Source organism: Chelon labrosus (genome assembly GCF_963514085.1).
Source record: "Chelon labrosus genome assembly, chromosome: 17".
Taxonomy (NCBI): domain Eukaryota; kingdom Metazoa; phylum Chordata; class Actinopteri; order Mugiliformes; family Mugilidae; genus Chelon; species Chelon labrosus.
Genome location: NC_140350.1, coordinates 9751800 through 9771188, shown reverse-complemented (window position 1 = coordinate 9771188; position 19389 = coordinate 9751800). Strand labels below are relative to the sequence as shown.

Genomic DNA, 19389 nt, shown 5'->3' with positions numbered 1-19389 from the left:
GTCGCCAGTCTTTCCTCCATATAGTTTTTCTTATTACTTCACAATTATTTACAAGTCAAGACAGATACAAGTTTGGTGGGATTATTTCACTCTTTCATTCTGTCATGCATCTCAAAATAGTAACACTTTGCATAGAGAGCTCACATGACCCCAGTAAAGCCCAGGTCAGAAACGGGGTCCCACAGGGAGCTAACCTTAACCCACTTCTTTTTACACTTCCCATAGAGTAGGTTACAAATTAAACACAGACTTTTTGTAAATGCTGAAAATGCCAAGTACACACTATTGACAACCTCTAACGCTCCCATTAATACTTTAATAGTACCAACATCATAAGCACTTGCCTTTATGACCTAAGCAGCAGCTTATCACAGTTGTAACGACAAATTCTGTCCTCAACGTTATTCTCTACACACAGGGCCAGGCGGACGTCTCTACAGTCAAGAAGTAATGATCATGTTATTTGTAAATCTCTGCTCTTAAAGATTCCAAACTACATCACATCTATGAGCATTTAAATCAAGTAACTACAGAGCAAAGTATATTAGCGACTTGATACAGTACCTTTTAAGTCTAAACACACTAGAGTTTTAATTTTATGTTTTCATCCATTTGTCCTAGTGTTTGATTGGGAATATTTCGGATTGAAAAATATCTAGATTTCAATAATGATGTAATTAATTTAATTTATTAATTTATTTTCTACTTTCCATGTTTTGATTTGTCTTTAACAGGTCAAAATCTGCAAATATTCGAACTAACCCTTAAATCTATAACCTGCGATTTTTGGGCATTTTTTTAGGGAAACGATTTCAACAATTAGTTGATTACGCAAATGGTCAATTATCTGTCAAATACATTATGAAATAAAGTGTAAAAGCAGTTCAATCCAGTGCTTTCTTGATATCAGACAGAACTGGGCTGTAGGCTGCTGGCCCCGTCCTTTGGCCGGTCAGTGGCACTGTCGTCCACTCTGGAGCTCTCAAACTATGTTTCTCCCCTCTTGCACTACAAAGGCAACAATAACAACAGCTGCACTGATCACACTGGACTTAACAGAGAAATATGGCGTGAGGATAAGTTAAGAAAGCCATTTCCAACGCGCTGCTTTTGCGAATCAGTTACACTTGTTTAAATGGGAGATCCGCTTTATTTTAAGGCGCGGGCTTGTTTTAGCGCGTCAACAATAAGGAACATGCTGTTGGAGCGGCGGGGTGCGCGTTAAATGAGCGCATTTGACTCAATGGGATTTTTATATTTAGCCCAGTGAGGGACGCAGCGGGCGAGAAGCAGAGCAGCGGAAAGAGGAGACCCCGATCCCGGTGCTGTCTGATATTTTGATCATTTGAGACGATTTCGAGCCCCCAAAACTTGTCGTTCAAATCGTTGTGCGTTACCAGGCTATGAGGTGGTGAGGGAGCTGTGTGTGAGAGAGAGAGAGCGAGAGAGAGCGGGGGGAATAGCGCAAATTTATCCGGGTGAAGAAAAGATGATGATGGCCGGTGGTGGTGCCGTAGCAGCCGTGGACCATAACGGGATATATTCAAATCCTGACCTCCACAGCTTGCAGCAGCCCCATATGGAGACTGACAACGCCGACTCCCGCAAACGACCGCTGGAAACTCCGGCTGAGGAGGCCGGCTGTACCAAACGCACCAACATTGGAGGTAAGAGAGAAACACAACGAGAACCAGCTCATCCACCGTGTCTCCTCCACAGGAAGTCAAATCTGTTGTTGTGTGAATATTTGCACGTAGTGGAGCAAGTGTAGCATCAAAACACAGCGTCAAGTATGTGAACCCACTGCATGCACTGGATCCGCATTCAGGCTAGAAACAGATCTGGGCTGCATGTTGGCTATAGCTGCAACACCTGTGCACTTGGCACTTTGAAAACACTTACTGTTTTTATGGCTGTTACTTCATCCGCTGCATATCCCAGCAGGGAGAGCAGGCAGCCTGACAGAGTGAGCGGCCTCCTCAGTCCGGGTCAGCTTTGAATTTGAACCCAGGCGCCTCTTTGCTCCACATCTGGAGGTATCCTGTGAAGTCCTTAATTTACTGAGAAGGTGATGCTTTTTGTGTGGATGCTTTAATGCTGTAAAGCGCTCATGACTCTTTGTTAAGAGATTCTAAGACAGGGTTTCTTTAATTATTCTTTGTGTGTGTGTGCAGAGGCCAAAGACAAATCTGCATTTTTGTCCTGAGCAGCACTCTGTGAGGAGGCCTTTGTTAACAGATGTCAGGAGTAGAAACAGCAGAAGCAGACTAGAGAACATATGTCATAAATATCTCAAATTGTAACAATCAATATTGATGACAAACAACAAGCTCTGGTCCAGTACAAATACAGGATGCCTTTAATGACACGGTGTTCCTTTAGATATATGCTTTTCCTTCTCACCTTCTCAAGGGGGGTTGCTACTTGATCCTGCACTGTTAACTCTTGATTTGTGAACACTGACAAGAAATGGACGTGAAAAAACAGCTCTCTCATGTTCACTTAGTGTGAGTCTTTTTTGAGATTTGACTGGCACATTCCTGAATTATGTTGATTTAGAGTTGTCGGATTTACATGATGTGTGCAAGTCCAAATGATAAGCTAAGCAGGAAAACCAACAGGTGAAAAATAGTACAACGCTTTAGGGTAAATGCTCATCACTTCTTGTAGCGTAGATCAGACTCAAGTTGTTTATAGGTTGCGTGTTAAGTCAAATCTCATGATTTGTTTGGTATGTTGTTACCTTGTCATGAGGATTGCCATACAGGCTCTCTCTTTATGATGGTAAAACTACAATAATGAAATGTTAAACATTTAAGTGCTCACCAAACAGGCGGTAGTCAAATGAGGGTATTCCTGCATCAAAATCTAAATGGATTGGAAATTGAAACTACAGAAACACTATAGTGGCATTTTATAAAAATGACTGTGATTTATTGTTCTGGAGGAGAAATGGTGGTGGCCAATAAGGAATCAACAAGGACGCGTATGTGCTCTTGCGTTATTATTTTGTTTGTAAAATGTCGGAGTGCAGCAGTGAGGATGACGGCTGATTCCAGCTATTGTACATCTTATTTCAGCTTGTGATTGATTGCAGCTCGTAGGGACCACTTATTCAAGAACTTAATGTTAATTAGACGTCTGCAGAGAATAAGCATTTTTGTTCACCATATGTTAGGGAGATTTCTCTTTCTTTGTGTCCCAGCCTCCCTGCCATTCAGTGACAGCGGCATTATGTCCTGTTTCTAACAGCATGAGCGTGTCTTTGCTGCACTTCGCTGCACCTTAGAAATGTAATTTCGGCGAGGCACATAAGGGCCTTTGTATCGCCACACAGTATTTTAGAACAGATTCATCTCTCATATGTCCTCCATTAGCACCTCTAAGACCATTGTAGAACAGAGAAGTCTAACAGAGTTTTCACCATTCATCCGAGGCACCGAGACTTAGCCATGATCTTCCCATCCAATATCCAGGTGGCATGACTGGCTACATGAGATACGTGAGATTACATTTGGAAATTCCCAGTATATACTAAAAACACACACACACACCACATGACATTTCACATCACATCTAAATCAAACTTTCAGAATCTGAAGTTGTGCAATTAATCGCATGCTGATGATGATATTATCTGTGTAGAACAGCTTATCAATTATGCAAGGAAAACTATGAGAAAATACTACTTGTAATTGTGCTATCTCGTTGTATTCAAACCGCCCCTGTTTGGTGCACGAAAATGTAGACACATGCAACTCCTGCTGCAAATTTAAATGGGATATGGGGTATGCAATATGGTGCATACATTTTGGGGGTTACTGCTAAAAGTTTGCAGTTGTACAAACTTAGCATGACCAGGATTATGCATCTCAGGATATCAAAAATTAATGAATTTTAATCATTCTCAGTGATGGACTGGAAACAAAGTCCATGAAGTCTAAACTGGCTAATATGATTTATAACCAGTGGTTATAATAGTCAAGTTAATAATAGTATTATTATCACATGTGTAATTTATCTAATGTATAGCTTGACCTTAGAGCGCTCAGTATGGCCACTTGAGTCACATAATGACTGTCTAAAGGCCCCGTATCGCTTGTCAAAATCTTTAGGGATTTATACACTGCCTTTTGTTATAAAAAAAAATACAATTTCCATATTATAGCTCTCTTTAAAAATTACACATTGAGATAAAATGACAGCCTTGTAATTCTGATGAACAGCTAAAAGTGCAGACCTTTGAGGCTTATTTTACCACAGTCCTAAAGGCTGAGCTCCGAAATACATATTTATGTAATTTATAATGACCTATATGAAACAGCACTTCATACGTTTTCTTGTTACCTGGTGCTTTATGAAATGTGTTTTTATATAACCATTTATAGCCTCCATTAGACGTGAAAATGCAAACCCACACAGCTTGTCTGGCAACAGTGGTAGACAGCCTGATAATCCTCAGCCACCCCTATAATCACCAACCCCTTGACTATGTCTGATATTGATCACGTTATTCCTACCGAACTGATCATTAACATGACTGGCAGTTGCAACAAAGAGAAGAAAGCTTGTGCTCTTTCAAAGCTGAGCCCCTCGTTGTGCATTAAGAGCTGTGGCCACTGAAAGAGGGAAATTACTCCGCTTTTATCAGCATTGCCCTTCTCTCCTCAAAATGAACATCTTTCATTCATTTCTCCTCCTAATTACCCATACACTGAGCAGAGCATGTTTCTGGCAAGCATGTGCCTTCCAAAAGGTTGTGTGGCTGAGGGATTAGGTATGATCTCGTAATGTTGCTAATGGAAAGGTTGGCACAGGAATGTGAGCTGTATTTTTTATTTATTTTTTTGGTGGGAAGGACACAGGTGCCCTTGCAGAGCGATGTGACGTGAGCGGACTATGAATTTGCCAGGTGGCAGTGAAAGAGAGAATGAGAGAGAGCGATAGAAATGAAGACAGAGCAAAGCGGAGCGAAAAGGAGAGACAGATAGACCGTGAGAGGGAGAGGAGTCTACAGGGAAGCTGTGTCTATATACTAGAGCATCTCTCAGTGAATGAGACTGCGAGAATTTTCTGGAAGGCATTTACTCAAAAATCAAATGGGCCATGATGTTAACATTTGATTTGTGGATGAAACTAACCAGCAGCCAAGAAAAAAAAATGAGTTCCTTTTTTTAAAGATTCCCTTGAAAGCACTGTTAAATGAAGCCGGACCCCCCGTGTCCACACACAGACACTGACGCACATGCACAATGCAGTTTTTACACACATTCTGTCACTTAAGATACCTCTCGGTGTAAGATTTATAGGCGTAGTGATTGGCTTCATCACCCCCCTCCACCATTCTGCGGCACTGCCATTTGCAATGGTTGATGAGCCCCTCCGCCCTCTCAAACATGGCCGTCTCAGGGATTGGGGGTGGGGGAAAGGAGGAAAGGAGGGTGTGTGGCGTAAGGCACGCTGTCTCCGATCACTCCTCCTCCACCTCCTTCATCATCTGCTTATGTTATCCATACACCTCTTCAGCCACTGTTGAAGGTCACTCCACATGCTTCTTCATTCACCGCTGAAACCCGCTCGCTCAGCCACTTCACCTTTGTCACTTTCCACTAAAAAAAGTGAGTGAATGGACCGGCTTACTTTATAGTGCTGCGTCAAAAGAGGCGGAGTAGGGGAGAAAATTCAATTTTTTGGGACCGGCATCAGGGGGTGGGGACATGACGTTCTGGAGGGAGGAAGCCACCCATTGGATGAGGTAGGCGTCAGTCCTGCGCGTTGCTGCAGACGGACAGGCCACTCGATGAATATGGATGAGAGCAGTGAAAAGGGTGATGCGGCAGGGAAGACCCCCCCCTTCAAACCGATGCAGGCTTGAACAATGCGTGCCGTCTTTCACTGAAAACACTGAGAGCCTGCATTAGCATTTTCTCAGACAATTGAGGCTCTGGCCAGCTGCAGGCATGGCCGGGATGCTGCGGTGAAATCTCTTTTTCTGCACCCACTGATGAATTAGACCTCGGTGAAAAAGGTCGACTGGCCGCATTCCTCAACACTACCATTGCACCTATGCCTAGGCTAATGTTAAGATCCCCTTTAGAGATTGTGCCCCGGCATTGATGGCGATCTGACAGAGGACTTGAGAAGCAGCAGATCTCAGAATGGGTAAGCCGTAAACTCTTTTTGTCTGACTTGTTGAATTTATCCATCGTAGTATACTGTGTGAAATTTCATACGTTCAATGCTCATTTATTCATTATTGCTCATTTTTGTTCCGTCGCCCTTGCTGCCTGACGGGAGCAGGTTAGTCCATTGAAATGCAGAATGGGTACTTGGAAGGGTAGTGAGAAGGAGGGAGGATGGTCACAAGGCATTTCCTCCTGACCCACCCCCCTCGAGTGACTTAACTAAACAAATTTGGCTCAGAGTCCGTGTCTCTCCTCCAAGCCATCCTTCCAGTATTGGAAGCAGGGGTTTGAACTAACACCCCACTGGCTCAGCTTCCCAATGTGCCCCACTGCTCTCGTTCCCTGGCGGATTGCAGCAACAGATTGCCATGTTTACTCTACCACATGACGCCATTAAAACCTGTTACTGTGATCTCAGACACTAGGACGGAATTAATTATTGACTAATGACAGCAAACGTGGCTGTGAGGGCGATGGAGGGAATCTTAGTGGCTTCCTCCCCTGCTGGGTTTACTCTGGCTGAAGATGAGCAGAAAGTTACGCAGTGGGTTCGGGCTTGTCTGTCAACAACAGGTCTTTGGATGTTTGGATCCTGAAATCAGCACCACTGAAATGAAATTCTTTGTGTGGCTACTGTATCAGATATCTTATGATAGAAGTGAGGGCTCAGAAGCTTTACGGCGACCTTGTTAGTGGTGAATGATCATTATTTTTTTCACCAAGGTCATTTTATAGTTATTCATTTTGAGAATAACAAAGGACTGACTACAGTGTAGAACAAAAATCCACATATCAGAAAATGGCTCTGGGTGTTTAGGGGGAGTTACGGGATGTCTGTGTGAAGATTTATCTCCCATTTCTTTTGTTCTCAGAAAAATGACATATTGACCAGCACCTGACATATTTGCTAGCTTTTGATGATGCTTATGTGTGTGGCTTCATGTTGATGTGGAAAGAATGCATTCTGGCATTTTGGATTTTCGCCATGCGTACGGGTAATTAATCTAAACCAGAAGTGAAATTACATTAACAATCATGTCATTGTCAGTATATTTGTCAAAGCCATTGGTGATGGGTGCACGAAAACAAGCCTGTGTCTGAGTGGAACATGAGGGGCATATTAATGCAATAAGGAGAACTAACATGTAGGCTGTGAAATTCCTTAATGTCACAGTGCCATATTCATTTACATCTAAATCTGATGAATGCATTACTGAGGCAACAGGTTGGTCTCAGTGCAGGGCGGTCCACCTCCATCTATCCGTCCTCCATCGCCACTATACCGCTCAAGCCCCCACATTCGATACCCTCCATAGGACATAGGATGCAGTAACATGGTGACAGAACCTGTGGCTTTGCCATCGGACGCTGAAAATCAGTCTCAAGCTATGCTTGAAAATGTGTCCGAAATATTGTCATGAAAAGATGGACAGTGCCTTTTTACATCTGTGTCCGCTCCAGTGACGTCACCTTTAGGCAGCTGAAAAGAATCGAACATGACGTCATTGCATCCAAATCAGCATGCAGAAGAGATGATTTCTATCAGTGCTTCAGTATACAACGTACGCACCTGTACCAAGCGTTTACCATGACATCATCAGTGTAATATTTAAAATTTACTGGGTAATCCCACCCGCCACACACCTATAAATATATTTTTGACGCGTTGTTGGCAGGTTCTTCTAATTATATTTGGGTCCAGGCTCAATATGTGGTTGATTGCTTTTTACTAGATTGCGCACTCAGTGCCATCAGGGTTTTCTTGGACAGACACTTTGCCCACTTTCATGTTGATTAATTCTTAATTGGCGCTGTAGGAAAAAGGAACTTTCCTAACTGAAACGGAGAAACATGTTTGGCTAGAAATTCTTCAGCTGACTTACTGTCAATCACGGACTGCTGCAAGCCACTGTAAGCCACAGAAGCCCCTTCTAAAATGGAGGAGATTTAGACCATCTTGGCAGTATACCCTTTGAACAAATCTGCAGGATTGGTTCCCATATGTTCTCCACGCGTCTGTTAATTACGAAGGATCTCTCTGTATTGGCATTCATGAACTGCAGGGTTTAGGATTTCATGTGTTCGCGTTTAGTCCTTTGTGTCTAGCGGTGTACGGATACAATTTCACATTGCAAATTAAACAAACAGTTCTTGTTTCATTTTATTTATATGTGAAGCAGTGTGATGTGGTGATCATTAACAGTGTGCCTGACTTTCTATTTAGTCAGAGGTTGCAAAAACTCCTTGAAAACAGTTAAAATTAGACCTCTGCAAACTGGAAAGGAGGTCATCATTTACTCTACAAGAAATCTGGGACAGGACACAGAACATGTCACCAATCTCTGATAAAATGTGGATGCACTGAAAGCTAAATGTACTTCCAGATATCTTCTCTTTACCTGGAAATATAGGCTCATCATTATATTACTGCCTTTCTATATGTCAAAGCTGTTTATTTCCACTGTGGTTTTTTGCTTGTTCATGACATAAGGGATTGGGTACCGGTGTATATGATGATGTGCAGAGCTGCTTTACAAGACGTGACCCTTTCCCACTTTGTGCGTCTCTCCCCCAGAGGAGGGTGAGTACTTCCTGAAGGTGCTGATCCCCAGCTATGCAGCCGGCTCTATAATTGGCAAGGGCGGCCAGACCATCGTACAACTGCAGAAAGAGACGGGTGCCACCATTAAGCTGTCCAAATCCAAAGACTTCTACCCAGGTAAGAATGTACACTTTAATAAAACTGATGAGCATAAAGGCTTGTGTACATTAGAGGACTGGACTGACCCACCTCCTAGTTGAAGGACTGATTCTTTAGGTGGAAGACAGCAGTTGATATTACCTCTTCATTTGACTTCCTAGGAACGAATGCTCTCCATTTTGATCACAGAGCAGTCGTAAACACTTTGAGCATAATTGTCCTTATGTCCGAGAAAGAAAAAAACATGCATGGAGCCATTATAGCCGTTAAATGCAGCGTTCAATTCTGCAGCCAATTATTATATATCGATTGCCAAGCTCGGAAATCTGTACAGAGATCGAGAGGAGATTGCATGCAACAATGATCCCCTTTGCAGAAGTTGAACCTTAGAGGACATTCAACATACGCCCTTACTAGCATGCTACTAGGAGCAGTTTGACCTACAATGAAGTGGCTCGGCAGCATACATGTTACATCTATCATTGCAGGCTTAAATATTCAGTGTAATACAAGAACTGTGTCACAATTCTTAAAGACTGTGGAGGGCTGCCATTTTATTTTCAAACTACGTGGTACGGCGGACACACATGCTGTCACTCAAAAGTGGCAACAGGAGAAGGATGCTCATGCGGCCCGGTGACCCTTATCATATAGAGGTCAAAGCTGAACCATCTTATCCTCCAAACACAAAACGGCTGAGTCGTAGAGGAGCCTGGCTGTTTGTCCTTCATGCCTCAGAGGAGGCTTCAACCTGCTGAAAAATAACAGGTGCTGGGTGTCTCGCTGCTTATTAGGTCCAGATGTTTTCTGTGATAACTGATTCAAGCAAATAATCCAAATGTAGTAGTACATTTTTTTGTGTACGTATATAAATATATATATATATTATACATCTGGTCTTTAGATAGGAAATGAGTAGCAATTATATCTAGCACAGGATATGAACGTGAGAAATACTCCATGGCTGTGTGGCTTGTTCTTTTGGGACTTATATTGGATTAGCCAAACCGTGGATAAGATTTATTGAGGACTGGGGGAAAGAGAGGTAAATAAGCAAGTGCATTTTCTTCCACCGTGTATCTGAAGAGACGCATGTTCAGAGGGCATGGCTTTTAATTCCCCACGTAGGAGGTCAGCTCGATTTGAGGGGAATGAATTATGGCTACTTCATTGGCGTTCAAACAGATAAAAGGACTTATATGTATCCTTATTTCTCGCTTTGGATTGTGGATGTGTTCATAGGCCACCACCTGCTCTGCCCATCCCCCTTCTCATTATCGTGATGAGTGAGAAGAGGAGTTCAGGGAGAGGGTGCTGGCAAGGATTTGATTGGGTGGCTGTTCTGGCCCACACAAGTAAAATGAAACGACTGCTACTGTACACTGCACAATAGCTGAGAGTGCTGCTTTCTGAGAAGTCAGTGGAGGCTAAAGCTTACTGTTTTAAGCGTGGGCAACTTGATGAAGTTTAGAGAAAGCTTGTCCCAAATTTTAGAAGCAAGCTATTTGGCATGTCAAACGCATCGGCTGCATCTGTTTTACCTGCCTTTAGTGTTGAATCAGCTGTGATTTGGGCTAATATATCTGATGCCGTTACACACAGTTCACGTCCTTATCTCTCATCCTGAAGCAGATTGACCACACTCATGACAGCACAATCACACACCAGAGAAATCAAGGGACAACAACCGATTGCAGCCATTTTCTTCTGCAGTCCTCTCAGTGATGGCTCAGTCTGAGACTCCCACCCTCGCCCATCCGTCAGTGCAAGACATGAGACCATGAATTCAGAGGTCTTGATGAGGAACTATATAACCGGGGTTTGCTGTGGCGGACTGAGATGGATGAGTGGTGATAGTGAAGGGTGTGGATGATGCATGATTGTATGTGAGTGAGGGGGACGGGGGGGGGGGGGGGGACGGGGCAGGCCTAGAAATAGCCTGTTTCAATCTCTCTCTGTGGACGTGACCCCTCTCCCAGCTGTACTCAAGCTGCTCCAGGACGCGCCAGGTTTCCTCTTTCCTCCTCCCCTCTCACTGTTTCGCTCAGATTTGGTTGTTGGTAGTTGACAGAGTCCAGGCCTGACGAGATGACATCATACTTATACTAAAATGTTGTTTGCATGCCTTCTCCCTAACACTTGGGCGCTGACTTTTTTATTATCTCGTTTGACCCCCATCTTAACTGTTGCAAGGCCAAACTACTGGCGCCCCTAAAAAGCATGCTATGCATTCGCCCACTTGTACTGAGCATTCAGCACATACGCACATCTACTTACGCCTACGTACAAACATCTGTATATTGAGAAGCAGTAAAGAGAGCCATGGTCGTTCACAGCTTGAAAATAAACTTTACTCCCTTTGCTTTGTGCTGCTGGCCTCTTGCTACGTGCATGTATTGAGTTACTTCATACAGCAAGAAGCACATGATGCTTTTGTGATGTCACAGAAAAGGGGTGTGTATGTTTTCCATTATTTGATCATAAAATATCAATAACAGTAGTGACCTAATACTGGAAAACAACAACTGGTCCACTGACTCTTCTATGGAGTATGTGGTGAGCTCTTACCCTCGGACAAAGAAACTACATAAAAGAAAACTTTGTAGTTTTCTAACTCTTTCTACAACACACAGTACTCTGATGCTTCTTTTTTTGCACAGTATCACTTCTGTCTAGGATGATGTCATGGCCGGGGATTTCAAACTGATTGAAACTAGAGCTCCCACTTCCCCAGATTCATGTCTGTGCCTGCAAGGAATAATAGTCAAACTTTGATCAGAAACAGTTGTTGCAAAAATAGTGTTCCATCTCTTTTGTTCTGCTTTGTGATGCTAATGTTTTGTGTTAGAGAACAAGACTCTTGTCTGAACTCCTCTGCAAGCACAAAATTGGTGTCATTGCGATGCACAAGATGATTTTAGGGAGGGGCACTCCACCAGTTTTACACACGGAGTTTTCGCGGCAACATGAAAAGTATTCCACCTGTAAAAATAGTGCCAGGTGTAATGGGTTGGGAGACTTTTTTATTTTTTTGTCAGAAAACCTGCATTGCAGGGGGCTGTGGATTTCAAACCAGACATGGTGTCTCTATTGAGAGAGGCCAGCGAGCTGCATTATGGGTAATGGTATCCAGTATTGTTAGAGCTTGCCTCATACATTGCACGCAAATAGTTTTTTTTCTTATTTGTTTTATGAAATTTGAAGGATTGTCCTCTCTGTTACATGCAAGTGATCAGATCAGATTTGTGTGTCCAGATATCCCCAACCTATCTGTACGGGTTGCTGTGGTAACAATGTAGGTGTCATTCACTGTGTGCCTACACTGATGATGCAGCTCTTCCAGTTTCTGCACTGAAGCCTCCCCCCAAAATACCAGTGACAGTTCATTTAGTCTGTTGTTCTCCATGTGTCCTCAAGGTGCTCTGCCAGTAGCAGCATTGATTCTGCTCAGCACTGGTGTTGATTTGACGTAGCCGCTGTGTGTCGCATTGCGTGTAAGTTTAAACTGTATGGCTCAGCTGAGGTGCATGTATAGAAATCTGATTGAATCACTTTTCACTGTACTGTAACACTAAACGGAGGTTTCATTGAGTTTAGCCAGAATCTGATTTAATGTGTTTTTTAATCGTCCAGACTTTGTAAAATCACACTGGATGTATTCTGGAGCTGGTTTGTGTCAAAAACAATTTTGGGTTGGCAGTCTGAACCTAAAAGTCATGACATCTTGGCCTCTGCTGCTTTAGTTCTTAGTTCTGTAGTTACGTACAAGTTATGTAACTAGCAGGGCCATTGAAGGCCACATCTCCAGGGACTGAAATATTCATAATACAGCCATTTAATTCCATTGTATCCCAGTTCTTTAATTTAGCGTTTAGCTTTAAGATTTGAACCATTGCTTGTTGAGCCCAGCTGAGCCCAGCTTACGTGAGGCCTGTTACCTGCTTGTGTTCAAACTTTTTTTAGCAATTTGTGCTTTTCCTAGCTGCTAAGTATACTGAGTCACAACTCTGTGTCAGTTTTTCTTGTGATTAAGAGCCACGATAGCCGTGGTTTATGTGTCTGTCTATGGGCGGGTATTATCAACACAACTGTGCAAGATGTAGTCATAAAACTTTACATGTGTGTACTTGAGATCAAAATGAAGGCAGAGTTCATATATGGATGTAGCCCGAGTGCTTATTGAGTACTCGTGTGTCAGAATGTCAACGTGTTGACTGGTGTTGCGACTGGTGTGATCTCACTGCAAGATGGTGTCTAGAGTCATGTTTTGCACAACGTTGCAATTTAAACCAGTTTTGCGTGTTCGCAGTGGCTCGTTCTTTGCCAACAAACCAAATGCCTTATTGACTTTTAATTACTACAAGCTGTGCTGCAAATCCATGCTGTATAATACAGCTGTGAGACAGGTATACACTACCTCTAATGGTGACAGCGCACTTTTTAGTGCGATAGACAAGGAATGAATGTTACGCACCACCATTCTGTGGTATCAGACAATTACATAAGATTTGCAGTAATGGGAATCAGTAATTGTGAATTGAATGACATTACAGTCAGAGTATAGTTTATACATTTTTTTTAACTCTTTTAGATTTAGTTTTTGCTTGTGTCACAAAATGTCACTGCAGCTATTACACATTTTGTGTATGTCCTCCATTTACTTTCATGATATGTGGTTTCTGTCAACACCACAATCACAGAATTGGTATGATGCTGAGGGCCGGCACAGTAGTGTGGTGGTTAGCACTGATGCCTCACAGCAAGGGGGTTCTGGGTTTGAATCCAGCGGCCGACTGTGGAGTTTACATGTTCTCCCTGTGTATTCGTGGGTTCTGTCCGGGTACTCCGGCTTCCTCCCACCATCCAAAGACATGCTTGTTAGCTTAATACTAGGTTGATACTAAATTGGCCGTAGGTGTGAGTGTGGTTGTCTGTCTCTCTGTTAGCCCTGTGATAGACTGGCGTCTTGTCTCTCGCCCCACCTCTCCCCCAATGACTGCTGGGATAGGCTCCAGTCAGAGGAAAATTAATGAATGAACTTGCAGAAGTCATTGCACACCAAGATACTGACTGGTTATTTAGGGGCCACCTTTTTTTTGTTGCGTGGCTTTCCCTTCACAACTCTGTAATCGCTCTACCATTCCATTTATTTGATGCATATGATTTGCATTTCTGACATGTATTTTTGATAAATACCAGCCTAACTTAATGTTCAGTTGTAGGGGTTTTAATATTGTATCTAGTATCTAGTATTTAGTCTGGTGTTGTAGATTAATTGTACTCAATCCTGCGTACATCTGCTATACTACTACGGCTGTAAGCTCTCCAGAGAGTTATCAGTTAGAAGCACGGATTGTCTTGCAGCTTATTAGAACAAGGTACATAAAACAAATTAATAGTAACTTAATAGCGTAGCTCTCTGAAAATGCAAGAGAGACACTGTGATAAGTGTAGCATGGTTACTGTCTGTTTTACTAATGTGGCAACAGGGATTGGTGGGAACCTGTGGTCAGGATATGATGTGATGTAAAAGTTTAGCAGGAAACAGTTTCCAATTAACTGAATATAAATGACTCATTACAAAAGATCTGCACATTTAAAATCAGTGTTTACATTTTGGAGACGCATGCCATATGGCAACAACGTGACAGGATGAATATTTCCACCAGATTTCAACAAAAAACGCTCCTGCTCAATTTGTAGTGTGAATAATTACTTAGAAAATCTGCTGATGTGATGACAGTAATTATGGGTGATACTTTATGTGTGGCGTGCTAACAGTCTGAAGAAATCAGACAAAAGATTTGGGCAAGCGAATGCGCACAGATGCAGATTAAAAGCTCCATCAGCTAAAGAGGTGTGTTGAGAAGACCTGAGAGTCGCTGGTCTCGCAGGGAACGCCGAAGGTTGATGTATGTGCTCTATGGGGCACTGACACATTTTCTCCCCCGCTGCTAACAAGAGGCTGAGCGAACTCTGACTGCGATTCAAAGTGTTCCTTTATTAAGAAATGTGTCACCCTCAACGAGAGACGAGAGGCAAAAGATGATGCAAGCAACTAAAACAGCTATGAGGAACTGAAAGAGTAGGAAAAAAATGTAACTTTCAGACATTTTCGTGTTGTCTTTGTGTTGTCTCATCCAAGACAAACGTTGTAGTCACTCGTTACGATCTCTCCCCACAGATAAATTATACCTCACTGACCTGGGAGCAGAATTGTCAGTCTTTGAAAACATTTGTAGATCTGGAGATGTTTAAATGGGGATCACTGTGCCGAGCAAAGCAAAGGGACCTCCTTACTCAGCATTTAATGTCGGGAAAGTGAAGATTAGGCAATAAGCAAGACTAGTCAGGGCAAAATGTCTTCTAAGGATGTGTTACATCACTCAGGATGGCCTAGTTTGTTTTCTTTCTTTTTTTTTGCATCTGTGTAGGGCAAGGAAAGAGGTTGCTTAGTCCAAGAAAATTACAATAGGTCAGACGGAAATGAAATTACTGAAACTCAGTGCTTTTTTTTATGTATGCCGCAGTGTAATTAAGTTAGGCACACATACCAGCTCCAGTGTCATACACAAAAATGCATATCCTTACCATTTCCTCCAGCATACTTAGGCTTGATAGGAAATAACACCCACTTTTTATCTTATATATACACAACTGACCCTGGATTTTGGACGACAGTGTCCAGAATGCTCCGTGCATTTACAATATTTTATACAGGGTTAGGGTTGAATGAATTCTTTGTCATTTTTGACATGTTGTTACTAATATTTTATGATGAATTTATGCATGCTTCAGTCTGTTACTTTGTCTCTTCACAGTCAAAAGGGTAAATCTCCAATATTTATTAATGTTAACAAGTAAATGAAGGGAATAATTTTGCCCAATTAGAGTTTCTTCTAACTTTTCCTGATATGTATGAACTGGCCCACTGACTATCTGAATCCATTATTCCACATATCTGAAGTCAGTCAGGTCTGACTTTGACTTTTTTTCACTGAGTTCATTTTACTGTTTCCTGTATGCATGTAAACAGAGGACAGATGAAGATATGTTTCACTCAGTCTTGTCCTTTGAGAATTGAATTAAATGATGGAAATGCCCTGCGATGCAGCAGAACAGGACTGCTCAGATACAAGATTGCCTCATCTGCTGGTATTTCCCATTTACAAATTTCACTCAGTCATTGGGGAAAATGGGACACTTTCCTCTCATAAAATGATCAGATTTAAGCCATGTGTCAATCCAGTAAAGATAATGAAGAGACATTTGAAATAAGACTGAAGAACAGTCAAATGTTGCAGGAAAGGAAGGCAGGAAGATTCATACAAAGGGAGACTGTTTTAAAAATCTTGCAAGCAAGTATAAAAGAGTCGCTGTTGAATCACCTGTTTCCACGGCTCGGCCCCTTTACCATGGCAACGGAATGGCGGTTTGGTCGTCAATGTGGGTGTAGAAAGAAGCCTAGAGGAAGAACAAATGTGTGTTTAGTCTATTAGAGCTGCAAGGCAAGGACAGGCTCAGTATTACAGCAATGAAAGTGTTACATCATTGAAGAGGAATCCTTCTCCCCCCCGTGGCTTGCTAACCAAGCACGGTTCAGTCTTTCAGCTGTTTCTCTGTTGATTGTGTAAATGGAGGAAGCGAGGAATAACTTAGTAATTGGGTCTCTTTGTGAAATGTCAAGGAACATTCTTCATTGCCAAGACTTCTTAATATACATGTAGATGTTAGTCCAGCCCCTAGCAAATCCCCCAAATCTGCTTGCCAGGTACCCACCCAAAACACATTAACCCATCTCCTGTGTTTGTTCTCTTTTTCTCTCATCACAGGAACAACAGAACGAGTCTGTCTGATACAGGGTACGGTCGAAGCACTCAATGGTGTCCACAACTTTATTGCGGAGAAAGTCCGTGAGATGCCCCAGAGCGCCCAGAAACCAGAACCAGTCAGCATACTGCAGCCACAGACCACTGTCAACCCTGACCGTGTTAAACAGGTGAGATTCTAAACTGTGTGTGGTCACTACGGGGTATGAACAGTTCATTTCCAGGACCCTTGTTTATTAGTTGCCTGTCTTACTTGTTCTCTGGGCCATGACCGACAGTCTGGTAGGGTCAGGAAAATGTGAGTATGGGGTTATTTTTACCTAGAGTCTTTCATAGCTAGACAGAGCCATGTGGCAGCTGCAGCCTAAACCCCTGGGATTAACAAATCGCTGAGTAAAGCGGGGGCTGGTATAATACTCTGACTCTCAATGAGAGATGTCCCTCTTACTGTTGACTATTTATGATGTTAAGTCTCATGTTACCACAATCTTTTTATTTCTCTATAGGCCAAATTGATCGTGCCTAATAGCACAGCTGGGCTGATCATTGGAAAGGGTGGAGCCACAGTAAAAGCCGTGATGGAGCAGTCAGGGGCTTGGGTGCAGCTCTCCCAGAAACCAGAGGGCATCAACCTGCAGGAGCGAGTGGTAACCATCAGTGGAGAACCTGAACAGAACCGTAAGGCTGTGGAAATCATAGTGCAGAAAATACAGGAGGACCCTCAGAGCAGCAGCTGCCTCAACATCAGTTATTCCAATGTCTCGGGCCCAGTAGCCAACTCCAACCCCACCGGTTCCCCCTACGCTAATACAGCTGAGGTGCTGCCCAATGCAGCAGCAGCAGCTGCCACTGCTTCCAGCCTTCTGGGTCAGGCCGGATTGACAGGAATGGGCGCTTTCCCTGCCACCATGTCCAGCTTCTCTGGCAATGATCTACTGGCTATCACCTCAGCCCTCAACACGCTAGCCAGCTATGGCTACAACACTAACACCCTGGGCCTAGGCCTCAACCCTGCAGCTGCTTCTGGGGTCCTTGCTGCAGTAGCAGCTAGTGCTAACCCGGCTGCTGCTGCTGCAGCTAACCTACTGGCCTCCTACGCAAGCGATGCCTCCAGCAGTGCTGGCCACCCTGCTGCAGGCCTTGGTGGTTTCTCCCTGGGGTCTCTCGCGGCTGCTACCGGGGCTTCCAATGGTTACCTAAATGCTTCATCCCCACTGATGGCCTCCTCCCTGTTGGCAACAGAGAAGCTGGCAGATGGGGCCAAGGACGTGGTTGAGATTGCTGTGCCCGAGAATCTGGTGGGTGCCATTTTGGGTAAAGGAGGGAAAACGCTGGTAGAGTACCAGGAGCTAACAGGTGCCCGTATCCAGATCTCCAAAAAGGGAGAGTTCATTCCTGGGACTCGGAACCGTAAAGTTACCATAACAGGGTCGCCAGCCGCTACGCAAGCAGCACAGTATCTGATCAGCCAGCGGATCACTTACGAGCAAGGCGTGCGTGCTACCAACCCACAAAAGGTGGGCTAAAAGGAAAAAGAAGAGGAAAGAAGGAAAGGATGAAGACAGAGATAGAAGGGAATTGGGAAAAGGCAGGATGAATAGAAAAAAAAAGAAACGTCCAAATATCTGTTCAATATTTCAGTATCAAATGAGAGAATCACAAAGGAGGAGGTGGGGGAGACAACCAAGATAAGTGTGTGTGATATGTGAATGTGTTTTTAGGACTGACGTCCTGACGTTTTTTAAAAGTTTGTGTCGAGTCCTTTTGACGATGGTGATCAGAGTAAGCTGAACTGGTCCACTGCCAAGCTGCAGATTCAAGGGTGAGGCCGCAGGGTTTCACCCTCCTCCAAAACCTCATAGCTGTTTCTTTCCTTATTTTGTGTTTGGTTTTGATAGTTTTAATTTCAGTTGCAAACCTCAGCTCCCGGTGAGCTGAAAGCGTCAGATGAAGTTCCAGCCAGCTAACTAAGAGCTGTTTTACAAACCTAGCTGTTTGTGTACAATGCTGATGACATTGTTAACAGGGGTTAGGTTTTATGACAAGCACCTGAGGTTATCTCAGCATATGGGGAAGCAATCTGAGTATAATTTCTTTAAAAACAAAAAAAAAAAATCATATATGTGTTGACATATTTTGAATTCTGGCTCATATCATAATTGAATTTTCTAAATTTGGGTATTTTATATTTTCATCCTTTATTTATGGACATGGTCTCATTCAAACACAAATAGATTATTTAAACCTGTGAATGCAGGTTGATCTGAATGTAAAAACAATATTAGCCTATTGCTATTTTTATTTACAGGGATCAAATATTGTGTTGCAGTGAAAGAAATGTATAACTCAAACCCAGTCTGAACTTCACTGTTGCTGTCTGCAAGTATAGTTCAGGGTTTAAATAATCAATGTGAGAGGACAGAGGAGACACACAGGAATGTATAAATATACACACTCATAGATGATGCTCCCACAAACGCACAAACACTGAAACATATTTGCATATTCAGTCACAGCTACAAACACACAGAAATATGTTGTTGTTAAACCCTTTCTTGGTGCTATAGGATTAGGTGTATATGTCCTTTACCATGAAATCCGAATGGCGACTAATCTTGTTACTTGATTTAAAATAGCTGATATCCAGCCATTAGTAGCCCATTGGATCTGACTC

General features: G+C 42.9%; 1 protein-coding gene across 1 annotated transcript; it reads left to right on the top strand.

Annotated features, from left to right (window-relative positions):
• Nucleotides 1–1489: 1489 nt before the first annotated feature.
• Nucleotides 1490–18712, top strand: LOC311502526 (RNA-binding protein Nova-1-like; the record flags this gene model as incomplete). Its single annotated transcript, XM_084564792.1, has 4 exons — nt 1490–1667; nt 8761–8904; nt 16719–16885; nt 17222–18712. The coding sequence occupies 4 exons, from the start codon at nt 1490–1492 to the stop codon at nt 18239–18241; spliced, it is 1509 nt and encodes a 502-aa protein (XP_084420918.1). The 3' UTR covers nt 18242–18712.
• Nucleotides 18713–19389: the final 677 nt, after the last annotated feature.